This window comes from Erpetoichthys calabaricus, chromosome 10 (assembly GCF_900747795.2).
Source record: "Erpetoichthys calabaricus chromosome 10, fErpCal1.3, whole genome shotgun sequence".
NCBI lineage: Eukaryota > Metazoa > Chordata > Cladistia > Polypteriformes > Polypteridae > Erpetoichthys > Erpetoichthys calabaricus.
This window is the reverse complement of record NC_041403.2, coordinates 99,984,132-100,001,492: the sequence shown is the minus strand read 5'-3', so window position 1 is coordinate 100,001,492 and position 17,361 is coordinate 99,984,132. Positions and strand designations below refer to the sequence as shown.

Sequence of the window (17,361 nt, the reverse complement as noted above, 5' to 3'; positions counted from 1 at the left end):
AAAGTACTTATTATTTATAATTCTCAGTTGAATGTTAAATTTACCTTGCTTTTACTTTTGTTATTTTATTGTATGTAGCCCTCCAGAGTCCAGAGTTGCACTGAAAATAAATATTGTTGAAATGGCATTGAACTTTCTTCGTTTGATTTGAGTCATTGACTTCACACAGTGTAGATGCTGATACAATGGCAAAGCTACTTCAAAATATATAAATTAATTGTAATGTAAAAATTATAATGCAACTTAAACACGATGATGCTACAGACCTGTACATGAGGAAATTTTCTCTATCCGGACCTCCTTAAATCATAATTGACTACCCCTGCTTTAAGATGTCTCGCATGCACATGTGTATGCAAATAAGATAAATAGATAGATAATACTTTTCGGATCCTCAAAAACGTAATTCCCTTCCTCTAGCAGATCATCATCATTGTTATTCCGATTTTCCTAGTGAGGGTCACATTAAAAATAAGTTAACTTGCACCAAGCTACATCAGGCCCTTCTTGGTGAATACCCTGATGCTTTTAGGACAGCCAAGAAGTACAATCCCATAATCCTTCCAGCATGTCCTTTTGTGCCCCTCAGTCTTCTCCCAGTGAGCAGTGCCTTTGACACCTCCCAGTGGAGGCATTCAAGGGCATCCTGTATTCATGCCTAGTCCAAGTCAACTGGATCACCATCTGAGCATTTAACTTCTGCTTCAACAACACAGGCCAGTACAATGCCAGCAAAAATGAGGCTACTGCGCTGACATTTAGGTCAATCTCATGATCACTCATGCCCTCACTTGTGAGCAAGACCACGAGGAACTTCAAAGCATCCACATAGGGCAGCTGTTCACAATACGTTAAAGGAGAAGTCAGTCTTTTCCAGGAGAGGACCATGATCAGAGATTCAGAGATGCTAATTCACATCCCAAAGATATGGAGGATTATTTGTGCCAAACTTAAATGCAAACTAAGTTGTTGACTACATTGTAATGCGTCATAATTAAAAACATAACAGCAAAATGAGTGATTTGTGTGAATTTAAAATGCAATGCAAAAGTGTTTTGCATTTTAATTCATAGTTTATACATTGCGTCTCATTTATAAAAGCAAAGCAAACCTACTGAATCAGTGTCAAAAGGTGGGCCAAGGGGTGTCAACTGTTGGGGTAGGAGGTGTTCCACTTCTAAACATGTCTGTGTTCTGGATGCAAGCATAGCTTCATCATTGTGAAGTGAATAACTGAAATCGTGAGAAGTATGTTTAAGGTCTCACTGAAAACGTTTACTGTTATGTTAAGTTGTCTAATTAATGTGTTATGTTTGGCTTAGTTTCATTCTTCTTCTGATAGTCCTGGTTGATAGATGAAAAAGTTTACCATTAGCCAGTACTGTCATCCTCATCTGCAGATATTTACAACCCATATTTAGGGGGCTATTGGTGTATGGAAGCCCCAGTTGATGATCCACATAATTGTAATACTTCAGCTCTTCGGGACATTCACTCTTGAATGTGATCTAAGGATGAAATAAGACATGAAATTTGCCTTCTCAGTTGCGTCTAATAACAACAGAAAAAAAAATGAACAAATAGAGTCAAGACATGTCAAAAACTCGTTTGAAAACTCATTTGAAAAATAATAATGTTTTGTTAAAAAACTGTTTCTAGCAGTTTGTTAGTACACTTTCCCTAAAATGGCCACATGATACAAAGAAAAACTCTATACTTGTAATTTTTTCATATTATTATATGTGATATTCCCTACTAAAAACAAACATATGGCACTTTGGAGAGAGGAATTTCTGGAGTCGTTTGTGAGGTTGTTCAAAGCAACTATCCTCCCTGATGTACTGAAGCAAAGTTCTGTGTGTAATAGTTGACTGCCATCGGTTGAGATGATTTCCTGAATTTTTCAGCATTGCCCTCTGACACACACTTACCATATCATCTACGTCAGCGCCAGTACTTTAGCTGCATGTTTAGCAGGCTGCTGGAGAATTTTTAAAATTTTGCTTTATCAAATTGCTAAACCAGGAAATGAAGCTGAAAGTGATAACAGGCTGGTCACACTATAATAAAAGAACAACAAGAGGTCCTTCTCCACTTTAAATATTCTGAGTTTGCAGAGGAGAAATAAGGGTTGACTGCATTTAGGCATTCTTTTATATGTGTATTCTGATTAAGAATGTTTTCTAGGTTGTTTCCTAATTATTTAGATTCAGTCACTATTTATACAACCTCCCCAGAACAATGATGGGTGAACATGCAGATTTTTGTCTCTTAAAGCCAAGTTTCTATTACACTGGCCCTTTCTAACAACCAATTGACATGGAAGAGAATGAAATCATCATTTACATCACCAGCTTCCTTCCACCTGTTCAATGAGACAGCGAATCCACTGCCTCATCAACTTCCTGTTCGCAGTGTTAGTGCTGGGAGAAAAGACTAGAAAAGACTAGAAGACCTCTTGCCCCACCTTTTGATACTGATTGGTAATTTGATTACATTCAGTTTTGACGTGATGAATGCGTGGTCTTGAATGGAAATGTAGTACACTCCAAGCAGTCACTAAGCAAAATGCAATACGCATGTTTACTTTTACTTAAGACTGTGATCTACAGACGGAATTTAAAATGCAATATGCTTTTATATTGTGCTTTGAAACTGACACAAAACTGCAAGATGTAATGAAAAGCAATCAATCATTTTGCTGACATTTTCTTTAATTATGACACAATAAAACCATGTCCAAATTAAATGCACTGTGCATATGCTTTGCATTACAATGTAGTTAACAAGTTAGATTTTGGTGCAAATAATCTTCCTTATAAATGCATCGCATTCAGTGGTGAACTATTCCAGTGTGCAAAGAAAATCACTTGAGAAGTCGAAAAGGATAACACCACAAAGTCTACAAAGACTAGAGATTCAACTATTAGATTCTTCAAATTCTTAGTCTCCAAAAAATGGAAACAGAAAAGGAGTCAAAACACACTCTTGGTGTCACAGCATATAGGGTAATAAGATTTTTTCAAGACTACAAAACACTTGTGGACAGGATTAACAAACTCCTTAATATCTGTGCAAGGGAAAAGGTAGTCCACTGCTCCACAGTCAGGACTGAATCCACATTGCTTCTCCTGAATATGAGGTCTGGCTGTCTTATGGAGTCTTCATTCCAATACCTTTTTAATAATGAGGACCAGTACTCCATCAGCCAGTCCTGGAGTGCTGAGCCCATCTTTCATGCAACACAGATGAGGTGTGTTAGCCAAAATACCCTCATAATATTCAGTACTTTCTTCGTTTCTTTTAGGATCTCATCCACCACTTTGGCATTGCAACTGTGCAGCTATTTAATCACTGCATAATGACAACTAATGCTTCTGCCACAATCCTACAAATAGATCCTATCCAGCATGATTAGGAGATCATCAAAGTACTATTTCTTTGGTTTATATGTTAGACCAGCCTGCTGTGGATAACCCTAAGAGCAGTGAGCGACTCTAGACAACATAGCCATGACCATCATTTTGGCACACAAGCCATTACCTCAAGGTCACAATTCTTAAAGGGCATAGTGCAAAAGAATAAAGTGCAAATTATTCCAATATGCAAAACACACACACTTAGTATAATGATGATGATATACTGTATGATATCAAGAACTCTGCATTAGGATTTTTTGGGAGGGTTAACTTGCTCTTGAGTCAGATTCATTAAGGGCAGGATTTGACTTCCATACCAAAGAGGATTTTGATAAAGGTTATCAAAAGAATTTTCTGTCGCTGTTTTATGGATTAGGTGAAGTTTTTAGGGCAAAGAGTATCGGGAGGCATTAAGTGGAAAGAGGAGATTTATGAATTTTGTTAGACCTTACTTTCTTATCTGGCTGTTTCCATGCCTCAGCAGAGTCTGATCAGCAACTCCCAATTCTACGAAATATTAAACTTTATTTATCATTTTTAAATTAAAAAATATTAAATAATAAAAAAAAACATTTTTTATAGGGTGGTACGTTGGCGCAGTGGTAGCGCTGCTGCCTCGCAGTAAGGAGACCTGAGTTCGCTGTCCCGGGTCCTCCCTGCGTGGAGTTTGCGTGTTCTCCCCGTGTCTGCGTGGGTTTCCTCCGGGTGCTCCAGTTTCCTCCCACAGTCCAAAGACATGCAGGTTAGGTGCATTGGCGATCCTAAATTGCCTCTAGTGTGTGCTTGGTGTGTGTGTGTGTGTGCTTTGCGGTGGACTGGTGCCCTGCCCTGGATTTGTTTCCTGCCTTGCGCCCTGTGCTGGCTGGGATTGGCTCCAGCAGACCCCCGTGACCCTAGCGGGTTGGACAGTGACTGACTGACTGACATATTTTATAAAAAAATCTGCGGACTGGCCTTATTCTTTTAGTTAACCCTACAAATGATGAGTTTACTAGCTTGTAATAGCTGCCTGGCAGATTACCAAACTGGGATCCACATTTCCATTTATTTAACGTCACATTCTCTTTTACAATTTTAATCTCCTCCATTATCAACTGGCTATAATTCATCAATTTATTAATGGACATATATTGTTGGTTTCCATTTAAGTTTAATCAGGTTCTACTGTGCGTTTTAACAAATTTGTATTTATATGTGTATTAAGTACTTAGTATAAGCTATACTTGTATTTCTACTGAGAATTGTTCACAGTGTTCTGTACCTGCACTCAGTGAAGAGTGCAATATAAAAATAAATTGGAATTATAATGGTATTTTCTTTAATTTTCATCCTTTTGACAATAGATAATACAAAAACAAATCAATCAGGTTAGGATCTAAATCATGCACTACATAGTATTTAACCTGCTTTAAATTGTGGATGTTTTAAGAGAGGCTTATAAAATTGCTCATGACACAATGAATTTTGCTGACATTTGAGGCCAAAAAGGGCCTCACAATATTGTGGGACATTGTATCACATTTGTCTTACAGTATCAACCAATTTTACTTTTCAGTGCCCTCTGAACTGCTGTCTGCCTACCCACAGCTGCTGACATGTAAGACAAAGATGTGTTTGCATGAAAGGAAACCCTGTAACCAGCATTGTGCCTTGACTGGACAATTACGTTTAACCCCTTTATTTCTGAATACAGTATTTAACTGTATACAGTAGATATACCAAATGGAAATACCTTAAATAACCATTACATTGACCAGTAGAGAAAAGAGTGAACATTCAAGATTGGCGATTTATTTTTTAAATTGGAGATCAAATTCCACTTTTTAACTCTGTCATATTTGCTTTCAGAGCTAAAAAGACGTTTTTGGCTACCAAAAAGATTCAGTCTAGTTCCTAGTTATAGTTAAGGCACCTTTCTTGTTTTTTCTGTGGCAGCTTTTGTTAGCACAGTCCAGGTTTGAGGGGCATCCTGGGAACCACTGCTGTAAGAGGAGGCTAATGCTTCACCTTCCATTCAAACGCATTGCACCATTAGGCCAGCATTTGCTCTCCTCCTCATGCTTCTTTCTAGTACCTGTGGGTATACATATTTTCATGTCTGTTTTTTCTTGACAACATTTCTGCCACAGTATGACATTACCCATCCATTTTTGAGATCACTGTGTAGTTTACAGTAGGTGGGCAAACTTTGATTCCCATTATGTCAGTTTAAGAAGATGTCCCTGCCTGCCCAAACAGCCAATATATTTACATTTCTATTTATACAAGTAGATTTCCAAAAATTTAACGTAATATCTTTCAAATGTGGGAGGAATCTGGAATTCCTAGAGAAATTTTTAATTTATATTGATTGTACATGCTAAATGCATCCAGACACTGACCAGACAGGGTTTTAGACCAAAGTCTCTGGAGCTGTAAACTCGTACCTACTGCACTTTTAAGCCATATTACAGTTATTATATACAGTGGGTTCAGAAGCATTCAGACCCTTCACTTTCTGCACATTTTATTGTGTTGTACTGTAGATTTAATGTAGTGAGATGTCAAGCAAAATGATACCTTTTATTGGCTAACTAAAAAGATTACAATATGCAAGCTTTCGAGGCAACTCAGACCCCTTCTTCAGGCAAGATGTTGCCTCAAAAGCTTGCATATTGTAATCTTTTTAGTTATCCAATAAAAGGTTCCATTTTGCTTGACTTCTCATTACATCCATAATGGCTAACATGGTACAACACCCTAGTATTGTAGATTTAATTTAAAATAGATCAGTTTGCAATTTGTGCATATCAATCTACACTCAGTGACCCATGATGACAAAATGAAAACATGTTTTTGCAAATGTTCATAATTTTATTAAAAATCAAAACCTGAAAAGTCTCATTCATATAAGTATACAGACCCTGTGCTGTTGCAATTCAAATTGTAGTCAGGTGCATCCTATTTGCTTTAATTCTTCTTGAGATGTGTCCAGAACTTGATTGGAAGCCCCCTGTGGCAAATTTAATCGATTGGATATAATTTAGAGAGACACACACCTGTGTATACACGGCCCACCAATTCACACTGCATGTCAGGACAAACACCAAGCCATGATGCCTAAGGAGCTCACTGTAGACCTGCATGATCACATTGTGGTAAGGCAAAGATCAGGACAAGGGGATCAAACGATTTCTAAAGCTTATAGTGTTACCAGGAGCACAGTGGCCTCAATAATTGTTAAAAAAAAAGATTTGGAACCACCAGAACTCTTCTGTCTATTTGTCTGTCTGGCCAAACTGAGTAGCCAGTGTAAAAGATACGACAAACACAGATAAAGAGTTGGGGCACCACCTTGGTGACCCAGTATAACTAGATGTCAAAAAACAAAAAAACTCGTAATAATAGCAGAGTTGTCATTGCAGACCGGAGTTCAGTCTTAAACTGGGAGTAGATGGTGGATTTCTAGGCTAAGAAGTCAGAAGGCAGGAAGGGGTATGTCCAGGAAGATGGACAATGGAAATGACGTTAGTGAGGGAGTGGCTGACAATTATCCATTCTGCAGGAGGAGAAGAAAACAAGGGATTAGCACACAGTGATGACCTCTGGTCTGGTGGGTAATTACTATCACCAAAGCCCTTAAGCTGTCCCACATGCACATGCCCATGACACCAGGGAAGAAAGACCTTGGTCAGAGGGTCCTCTACAGAGGAAGAAGAACCTCTCGGAAGGATGGACATCTCAGCAGCACTCAATAAGTTTCTGTTGTCTGCCAAGATAAAAGTTTAATTCTTTGGGCAGAATGCCAAGCAGTATGTCTAGTGAAGACTAGGAACTGCTCATCACCTACCCAATACCATTTCTGTGGTAAAGCTTGCCTGTGATAGTGTCTTGTTATTGGGATTCTTCTTCTTAGTGGTAAGGGCAGGGAGACTGGTCAGAACTGAGGAAAGGATAAATGCAGCCAAACAGAAAGAAGAATTTGGAGAAAACCTGATCCAGTGTGCAGACAACCACAGACCAAGGTGACTACTTACCTTTTGGCACAACAGTGTCCCAAAGTATACATCCAAGACAATGCTGGAGTGGCTTTGGGACAAGTCCCTATAAAATATCTGTGAAGAAACTAGAAGATGGCAGTTTACAGATGCTTTCCATCCAATGTAATGGAGTCTGAGTGGATTTGCCATGAAAAATAGGATAAACTGTCCAACTCCAGGTATGCTCCTACAAATAATCTTCTACAAAGTACTGAATTAAAGGTTTGAATATTAACACAAATGAAAATTTTCAGTTTCTAAACATCTAAAAACATGTTTTCACTTTGTCATTATGGGTTATTGAGTGTAGATTGATGGGTGAAAATGGCTAATATATCCTTTTAGAATTCAATCTACAAAACAATAAAGTGTGACGAAAGTGAAGAGGTCTGCATACTTTCTGAATCCACTGTATACCTGCTGTATTGAGTGCATTCCTATGTTACACTGGAGCCCATCACAGGCAGGGAGAAATAAACCTTATGACACAATGAAAGCAGACACACTCAAGACAGTTTCAAGGCCAAGAATGACTAAATAAACTATTGTTAGGCCCAAAAGAGCATGCAGTTATTGTAATATTTCCTGTAATTTTGAAACATTATAATTTCTTTTTCTTCATCCATCTCTTGTGTTTAAATATTCAGTAAATTAGTGTAGTGCGTGTTGGCTCTATAGGCATTGATCACTAGGATAGCATCCCCTTCAAGTAATGAGGGTAACAGTGGGACCAAATCTATGTGCTCAGTCACTAGACCATTTAAAAGAAAATAATGCAAATGATGGTATGATGTAAAAAGTATATATGATATAATTAATGCTGTACTTCACTATGAAATTCATTTTGAAGCCAGAATTGTGAGTTCTGCGAGACACCTCCACTCCGCACACAGATGTTGCCCTTTGCTGCCCAGCTCTCCTGCAGTTGGGTTGCACATCTCTCTGAGTTGCCATGCTCTGGCATCGACATTCTGACATTTCTTCAAGCCAAATTTAAACAAGGCCCTACAGATAAGCACATATTTCACTGCTTGCCGTTTGTCTAATGAAGCTAATAAATTCTAGGATGCAGCATGCTCTTTTCCTATGACAAGTTCATAGCTCTGCGTAAATTAAAACGCAGCAAAGATGCCCATAAAATGTTATAAAGCTGTTTTACTGGAGAAATTGTTAAATTCATTTCTAATTTTATAAGGCAGATATGAATCTTCTCACAGGATGCTAGTCTGTGCATTAATGCAACCTCCACTGTTGTTCAATTTGCATTAATAGTGTTTGCCAAACAAGAGTTAAACTAAATTTTCCTTTTGTTCCTGTTTCCCTTCCCATTATTCCTTAGTCTACCAGCATGGAGGATGAAACTTCACCCACAGAATCAGACCTGCAGACAGAAAACACATTGCTCCCTTGGAAACAGCACCCACGTTCCAGTGGATTGAAGCGACAGAAACGGGACTGGGTCATCCCGCCAGTCAACGTGCCAGAGAACTCCAGAGGGCCATTTCCCCAAATGCTTGTCAGAGTAAGTATGAAATCTTATCAAAGTGTCCATTTTTGGAAGTGGTCCATTTTCTCAGCTAGACATTTACCTATCCAAACAGGGGAACACTATTACAATTCTCTAAGGTCAAACAAGTCAGTTATTCAGTGCTTAAAACTGTGATGACCTTTTCTCACACTATAAACGAGCAACAGGGTAAATCATAATGTTGAAATGGGGTTCTGGGCCTACTACCCATCTTAGAGTTGATAAATAGCATTCTTCCTTTTTACATCACATCTTAATCCTTAAATATGGTGCCACATTAACAGCAGCAGAAGATTTAGAAAAGTTATGTTTAGTTATTGCATACTCAATGCTAAAGACTTAAAATTTTGGTAGACATCCCTATTCTGTAAATGAGTGGTTGTGCATACAGGCAGCAGAGGAACATCTTATGCTGCCCTGTTGGACCCCAGTGTTAGTCTCAACAGACTCCTACGTGCTGCCAGAACACTGAAAACTGGATACTGAATCAGTGACAATGGTAAATTATGTGGGCGTGATGTTAAACAACACAGCTTTTAGTTTAAATAGCTGTTGTCACACCTACTTCTGTGATTCTATGGCAAGACTATAGGCCAGGCTGGATGTTTGGGAAAGTATTTGAGGAAGATTTCTTAAGGGTATGCAAAGTTGTGCTTTTCTTGGCTGTTTTGCACTGGGAGCAGTACTATTACTTACTGTACACTGTGGCACGTTGCTTTATTACTTACTTCATGTGACAACCTTAGAAAATGACTTAGGGAAAATTATTCCTGTGCTGAAACAAGATAGAAAATGCATGCATGGTGTAACATTTGCATGTATTCAGGGACTTAGTGAACTGATTTGAAAGTTAGAACACTTTAAATGTTTTTAGTTACTTGATCAAAGAGTTAGTTATCACAGTTTTGTTTATTAACATTTGTGTAACAATGGCTCATATTCAAAAAGAACAGGCAATAATAGAATGTTACTACATACATTAGTAAATTTCATTTAATTCCAGCTTTTTAACAGCACTTTAAAATGTCATATAGCTAAAAATATACAGTAATCCCTCGTTATATCGCGCTTCGCCTTTCGCGGCTTATATGTAAGCATATTTAAATATATATCGCGGATTTTTCGCTGCTTCGCGGGTTTCTGCGGACAATGGGTCTTTTAATTTCTGGTACATGCTTCCTCAGTTGGTTTGCCCAGTTGATTTCATACAAGGGACGCTATTGGCAGATGGCTGAGAAGCTACCCAGCTTACTCTTTCTCTTGCGCTGACTTTCTCTGATCCTGACGTAGGGGGATTGAGCAGGGGGGCTGTTCGCACACCTAGACGATACGGACGCTCGTCTAAAAATGCTGAAAGATTATCTTCACGTTGCTATCTTTTGTGCAGCTGCTTCCTGAAACGACATGCTGCATGGTGCTTCGCATACTTAAAAGCTCGAAGGGCACGTATTGATTTTTGTTTGTCTCTCTCTCTCTCTCTCTCTCTCTCTCTCCCTGCTCCTGACAGAGGGGGTGTGAGCTGCCGCCTTCAACAGCTTTGTGCCGCGGTGCTTCGCATACTTAAAAGCCAAACAGCCCTATTGATTTGTTTGGTATTTTCTCTATCTCTCTGACAGCCTGTGCTCCTGACACGCACTCCTTTGAAGAGGAAGATATGTTTACATTCTTTTAATTGTGAGACGGAACTGTCATCTCTGTCTTGTCATGGAGCACAGTTTAAACTTTTGAAAAAGAGACAAATGTTTGTTTGCAGTGTTTGAATAACGTTCCTATCTCTCTACAACCTCCTGTGTTTCTGCGCAAATCTGTGACCCAAGCATGACAATATAAAAATAACCATATAAACATATGGTTTCTACTTCGCGGATTTTCTTATTTCGCAGGTGGCTCTGGAACGGAACCCCCGCGATGGAGGAGGGATTACTGTAGTCCAAAAAGGTCTGTGGTAGTGCAGTAGCTTTCATATACAGCATATTCCAATTCAAGTGAAAATGGCATCAATTGATTTCCTACTTTTGGTTGTTGGTTATGGAAGGTGTGTTAATACTTCTAGATCAAATTTCTTAAACATAACAATATTAAATAAGAACATAAATTTGACAAATGAGAAGAAACTACTTAGTCCATCAGGTTCATTTGTTTTGCTACAGTGTAGTAGGTGCGGCAACGCACTGTACCAGTGCATGTTCCCCAACTTAACTCGACTTGACTTGATAGCATTGTAGCTGTCAAAATATCTCATTCAGGTACTTCTTAAACATAGTCAGTGCCTCTGCTTCAACTACATGACATGGTAGTTTGGTCCAGATTCTCTGAACTCTTTGAGTAAAAAAGTGCTTCCTGGCTTCATTCTTAAACTTCCACTGGCATCCTTGCGTACAAGATTCAGAAATCATTTGAAAGAATTTGGTTTCATCTACATGCCTTTAAAAAAATGTAATGACCTGGATTAGTTCCCCATGCCTAAGACTAAACAGGCTTAATTCTCTAACCTTGTCAGAATAGGACATGTCCTTAAATCCTGGGACATTCCTAGTTGCTCTCCTCTGCACAGCTTCATGTGTTGCTATGTCTTTTTTTAGCGTGTTGACCAGATTGCACACAATATTTCATTATTAAAAGAAGTACCCCAATGGAGATTTAAGATCTCTGTTTAAGTCTTAATATAAAATTGTTAGTAGCTTTGGACTATGATAGAGAGCAGGTCTGGAGCTTTACTGATAGATAATAGTCAGTCATTTGCAACCCGCTATATCCTAACACAGGGTCACGGGGGTGTGCTGGAGCCAATCCCAGCCAACACAGTGTGCAAGGCAGGAATAAACCCCGGGGCAGGGCACACCCACACACCAAGCACACACTAGAGACAATTTAGGATAGCCAATGCACCTAACTTGCATGTCTTTGGTGTGTGGGAGGAAACCGGAGCACCCGGAGGAAACCCAGCAGACACGGGGAGAACATGCAAACTCTATGCATGGAGGACCCGGGAAGCAAACCCACGTCTCCATACTGCGGGGCAGCAGTGCTACCACTGTGCCACCATGCTGCCCTGATAGATAATAGTAGCAGAGAAATACTTTAATCATTATAATGTGCAGGTTGTTTTTGTAAAACCTACTATAAATACGGAGTAGTTGTTATTTTGCTTTTTGCTTTTAAAGTGACACTTACATAATTCCTTTCCTTTTACATTTGTTTCTATTTTTTGATATTCATTACTTTTTTTATTTACTTTAATAGTTAATGTACGACATTTAGCGCGAGATATGAGCTGTTGTACAAGCAGGTTGTGCATGCATCTCTCCTGGCATTTAACTAACTTGCATTGAGGATCTATTTTGCCATCAGGAAAGAGACAAATATACTAAATATACAAGTTGGACTATCTCTCTCAAAGTAAATTTGAAAAAGTAAACAAATTCATAATTAAAATGTGTACAGAATGTTTCTGTGATTTTAAGATACATAATTCACATATTCTTTTTAATGGGGGATTTTAAAATTAAATTAATTTCAAAATTTAAATGTCCTGACAAATTTTCTTGAAGAATAAGTGTGTCAAATTTTAACAAAATCAGTCCACTGAGGGCTAAGTTGTTTGATGCAGACAATCAGACAAATTGGTGCACAGACAGCTTAGTTGTTCAATGCAGACAGACAGACAGACAGACAGACAGACAGACAGACAGACAGACAGACAGACAGACATTACAACTGCATTGGATGGTTTTCACATTATACGTAAAAACATCTAAAAATCGAAAGAATGGCTTGAAATGCAACATTTCAGCTGTATCTGATGAAAGCTGTACAGCTGAAAAGTTGTGTCTCTCTCCTACTTTTCTATTTTTGGTCTTTTTACTTTTTGCATTTCTGAGATAGATAGATAGATAGATAGATAGATAGATAGATAGATAGATAGATAGATAGATAGATAGATAGATAGATAGATAGATAGATAGATAGATAGATAGATAGATAGATAGATAGATAGATAGATAGATAGATAGATAGATAGATAGAAAGTTTGGCTTTTTGCAGACGTTTCTCTATACACACACACTTTAGTCTGAACACACACTGGTACAACTATAAGCCAAGAAAATTCAAAAGAAAGAAATGTTCTGACTTGGCTGTCACAATCACTGTGAGACATTATGAAGAACTGTTGCTGTTGGTATCAAGGAGCCCCAGTAGTGTTTCTTGACACATATCTGCTGAATGATTCATTGGCTAAAAGCCCTCAGTGTTAGTGTGTCAGAGAGAGGATGTGCAGCATTGTTCATAATAGCACTCAGCTTTGTTTTAATTCCATCCTTTGCTACTACCTCCAGGGGTCCAGAGTGTGTCCTATAGCTGGGCTTGCTCTTTTAATTAGCTTGTTGGCCTATCTTGCCATGATGTTACCAGCCCAGCACACTTAAGAGTAGAAAATGCGAAGGATGTGACTTTCCACATTAAAGGAACACAGTCTCCTAAGGAAAAAGAGTTTGCTCTGCCCTTTGTTATATAGTTCCTCTGTGTTCTGTGACGACTCCAATGTGTCATTAATGTGGACCCCAAAGAGTACTTGCAGGAGTGGACCACCTCTAAATCCAATTTCTCAATAGTGACTGGACATGGAGGCTCTTGAGTGCAGCAAAAATCAATTCTCTTTGCACCAAGAAACACAGTTCTCCACCGGACTCCTATACTCTGCATCATCCCCTTTATAAATACACCCCATAAGTTCAGAATTATCTGAGAGTTTCTACAAGTGACATGATTTGGTATTATATTTATAGTATGTCATGTACAGAATAAAGAGAAAAGGAGACAGGACTGTTCTTTGTGGTGCTGCAGTGTTGCACACATCAGTATGAAAGACGCAGTCCTTGACTCTCACAGACTGTGTCTGCCTGACAGATAGTCCATCGACCAGGACACCACAGGCTCATCCACCTGCATATCTCCGAGTTTACTGCTTAACAGTGATGACTGGATGGTATTAAAGGCTCTGGTGCTGTCAGCTTTGTCCAGGTGAGAATAAGCTATGTGGAGCAGATCGATAATTGCATCCTCCTCTCCAATCTTTGTCTGATAGGCAAACTGCAGTTGGTCCAAGTGGTCTACAACAAGGGGACTCATATAATCCACACCAGTCTCTCAAAGGTCTTCATGATGTGAGATGTAAGTGCCACTGGTTTGTAGACATTAGGATGTAGAGGTGCCTACCATCTTTTTAACAGGAACACTACAGATTGTGGCACAGCAGTGGCACTTTTTGAATCCTTAGGGACAAACTGAACAGGTGACAGAGGACACCACAAACATGGACAGCACAGGCCTTAAGAGCTCGAGAGACTGACTCCATCTGGTTCTGCAGCTTTTCCTGTGTGCAGCTTCCTCAGCTATCCCCTTACTTAGTCTTCAGCTATGGACAGTCAACGCCAGTCCAGTTGACATGGTAGGAGTTGTTGATGTAGTAGGGATGGTGTGGGGAGATTGGTATTTCATCATGGAATAACCTTTACCTGATCTTTTCCTTCGAAGATGGACACTTATGCGTCTTTTCAGTAGCATGTTAAACATGTATACAAGACATTCAGAACCCCTGTAGTGAGTGAGATAGCTTTATGATAAAAGCAGATCCAGAAAAACTGTCTACTCCTTTGCTTTCTTTGTGTAACAGAAGTAGATTTGGGGTTCTTCATAGGTACAGTCTTTGAATGCTGTCTTCAATATACAGCAATGGCTGACTGATTCAGTGGTGGAGAAATCATATCTGTAGTTTTGCCATAGTGTGGGATTTTGGACAAGGTTGTAAAAAATCAACATTGTTACATTATTATTATATAGTCAGAAGTATATTTGCAAGGTATTTTTGGCCAGACAGATTTAGAAAGTGAAAATATATTATGGTTGGGTCACACTGTGTTTTGGAGGCAGGGAACAAAGTGACAACCTGTGGTTTAAAATCCACACATAGCCATAATACATAATGGGGGACTGGTCATCGCCACCTTGATATTTTCCCATCAAACTGTCTTTGTGCAAATTACCTTGCAAATATTTTAATAGGTCGTTTATTATTTTAAAAACAGTGCAGTCAAACGTGGAAACCCTTAAAACATTACCCAAAAATAGCCCAAGTTGCAAGGAACTCCACATAGTGAGAAAACGGTTTTTGGATCCCCAGGTTGGCTCATAAAAAATGACATGTCTACATTGATCTGACACATAGGATTAAAAGGACTGTGGGTAGGGGTCTATGTCAGATATTTAAATGGCTACTTCATGATAGCTGTAAGCCTGGGGATATTCTTAAACATTCGGACCCTGTTCTGGCCTGTGGACCTGTGAGAAGAGTAATGGTTCATTCTACCATAGGACTGAGGAGTCCATAGTATCCCATTGAAGCACTCTTATACTCACAAGAAACAAACAAGAGTTCTAAAGTTGAAGCAAGAGAATGGTGATAGAGTAAAAGACAAAAGCACAAATACAGTAAAAAGATGTCTCAATATTTAACTTTATAACACAATGAAACACCAAACTGATTAGCAGAAAATCCAGCGAGGCACAAAAACGGCTACACTTGTCAGAAAATATACATCTGTTATCCTTATTAGGATAAAACCTGTTGCAGCTAGCAGAGTTAACCATCTTCTATCCATGTGGATTAAAAACCAAAGCACAGAAAAGAGTTTCAGTGTATAACATTTGATGCCACCATGTGCCAACCAGCTGCCCACCCTACATGTGTGATTGTTGAACTTAAGGGTTGTTTCCAATGATTTCAGCTTCCAATTCAAAAAGGTGACAGAGTTGTAATTTTTGTTTATTAAAGTATTATATTAATTTTTTTGGGGAAAATGCTCCTTTATTTTTTATTTTTTTTTGCTTTGCTTGGGATTTTTCATTTCCTCACAGTAATAGAAAAAATGGACTTCATTTCCTAGAATTAGAGCCCAGCATTGCAACCTGTATGGCATTATTTATCTTTGAAACAATTATTCTGTATAATCATTTACCTGCTCTTCACTATAGGGTTGTTGCCCCCTAACGTTTTTAAAGTGCTACTCGGAGAGAAAGCGACTTTCCAATTTATTTAAGCCTGAGGCCAGACTGTTTGTTTCTCAATTGCCCCACTGTGTAGCATCACCACGGACAAAAGCCTGCAAAACCTCCGAAACTAATGGCTCACATAGGCTTTTATCTCAAGTCACTCTCTAGCACTCTCCATCAGTGCTCGGGGGTTTAACAGTGTGGATACACACTTGCTGTGTTATTGTAATGGCATTTCATTAAATGATTGTTCAAGGGACAGGCACTAAGAGAATGTGCTTTGTTTGACTGTGCCATTGCAGAGGGCCGTAAAAAGACATTGCAGCTCTATATGGGATAGGTGTTCAAAATAAGGCATCTTGTAAAGTGAAGGGCCACAAACCTATTGATTTGGTTGGTATTTTGCATTATCTCCTGACAGGCACACACATACTTTAATATGTGCGTGTTTCTTTCCATACAAGGCTCATCTCTTTCCTATTCCCAACAAGACAGAATGTTGTAAAGAAGTAAAAAAGGGCAGTAGGAGCTGTCCAGCAGGATGTACCACCTTAGAAGTTATACGCTTGTAGGCCCATTTTTTTCTTAACTGAATTTGACACGAAGTGCTCACTGAAACATAAACCACTGCCTGGAAGTATCCCTAGTGCATCTATTGTTCTTAACAAACACAATAAACAGAAATGTATTTGTTGTATTGTCTATGTAAAGGCACATTTCATGTGACAATTTACCAATCTAATTGTAGTAGACTTATTTAGGGCTTTGAAAAATGTAATGTTTGTGATCAGAGGTGGCCTCCACCTCGCCTAGAAAGACTTCAAAATTGTCTGAGTTACACCCATACACACTGGCCTTGCACCCTTCACTGACAGAACACTATTTGTTTAATAACTAGCTGTGCTACTTGTGTACGATGAGTTGTTTGATACATGGTTTTGTCCATTTGGTCTGGTATAATAATAATAATACATACCCAATCCTTTTCCCTTGGGGCAGCCTTTTCCTCTTTGGACAGAGTAGCCCAATTCTGCCAGTTTCTCTTGGCATTGCTTGTCCAACTGATCACTCTCATAGTCAAAGTGTTTTGCTGGGAAAAAAAGGCAGTGATCACTACTGCATTGGCCTGATATAGCAATACTAGCACAGTCATGTTGGGGCTTTAGTTTTCCATTGTTCATGTTGACTTATTGTTAACTTATCAATCATTAGCATTACAGACATAAATCTTGCTCACTTGGCCCATGTGGGTGCAAGAAAGTCACTACCACGCTGCCCGTATAACACTGAAAACAGAATGGGCTGATAAGACACATATCTTATTTTTAGACCCTTATGTGAATTT

At 38.8% G+C, this 17,361-nt stretch overlaps 1 protein-coding gene across 2 annotated transcripts in view; it reads left to right on the top strand.

Moving 5' to 3' along the window:
• The window catches only part of LOC114658415 (cadherin-4-like), a 2,147,065-nt gene that overhangs the window by 776,686 nt on the left and 1,353,018 nt on the right, over positions 1-17,361 (top strand). For both annotated transcript variants that reach the window (XR_007936098.1, XM_051932859.1), the window contains exon 5: positions 8,778-8,960. Coding sequence is in view for 1 of the 2 variants with exons in the window: in XM_051932859.1 (XP_051788819.1) it covers positions 8,778-8,960 (183 nt within the window). In the remaining variant the exon portion in view is untranslated. The remainder of the gene's footprint in view (positions 1-8,777; positions 8,961-17,361) is intronic.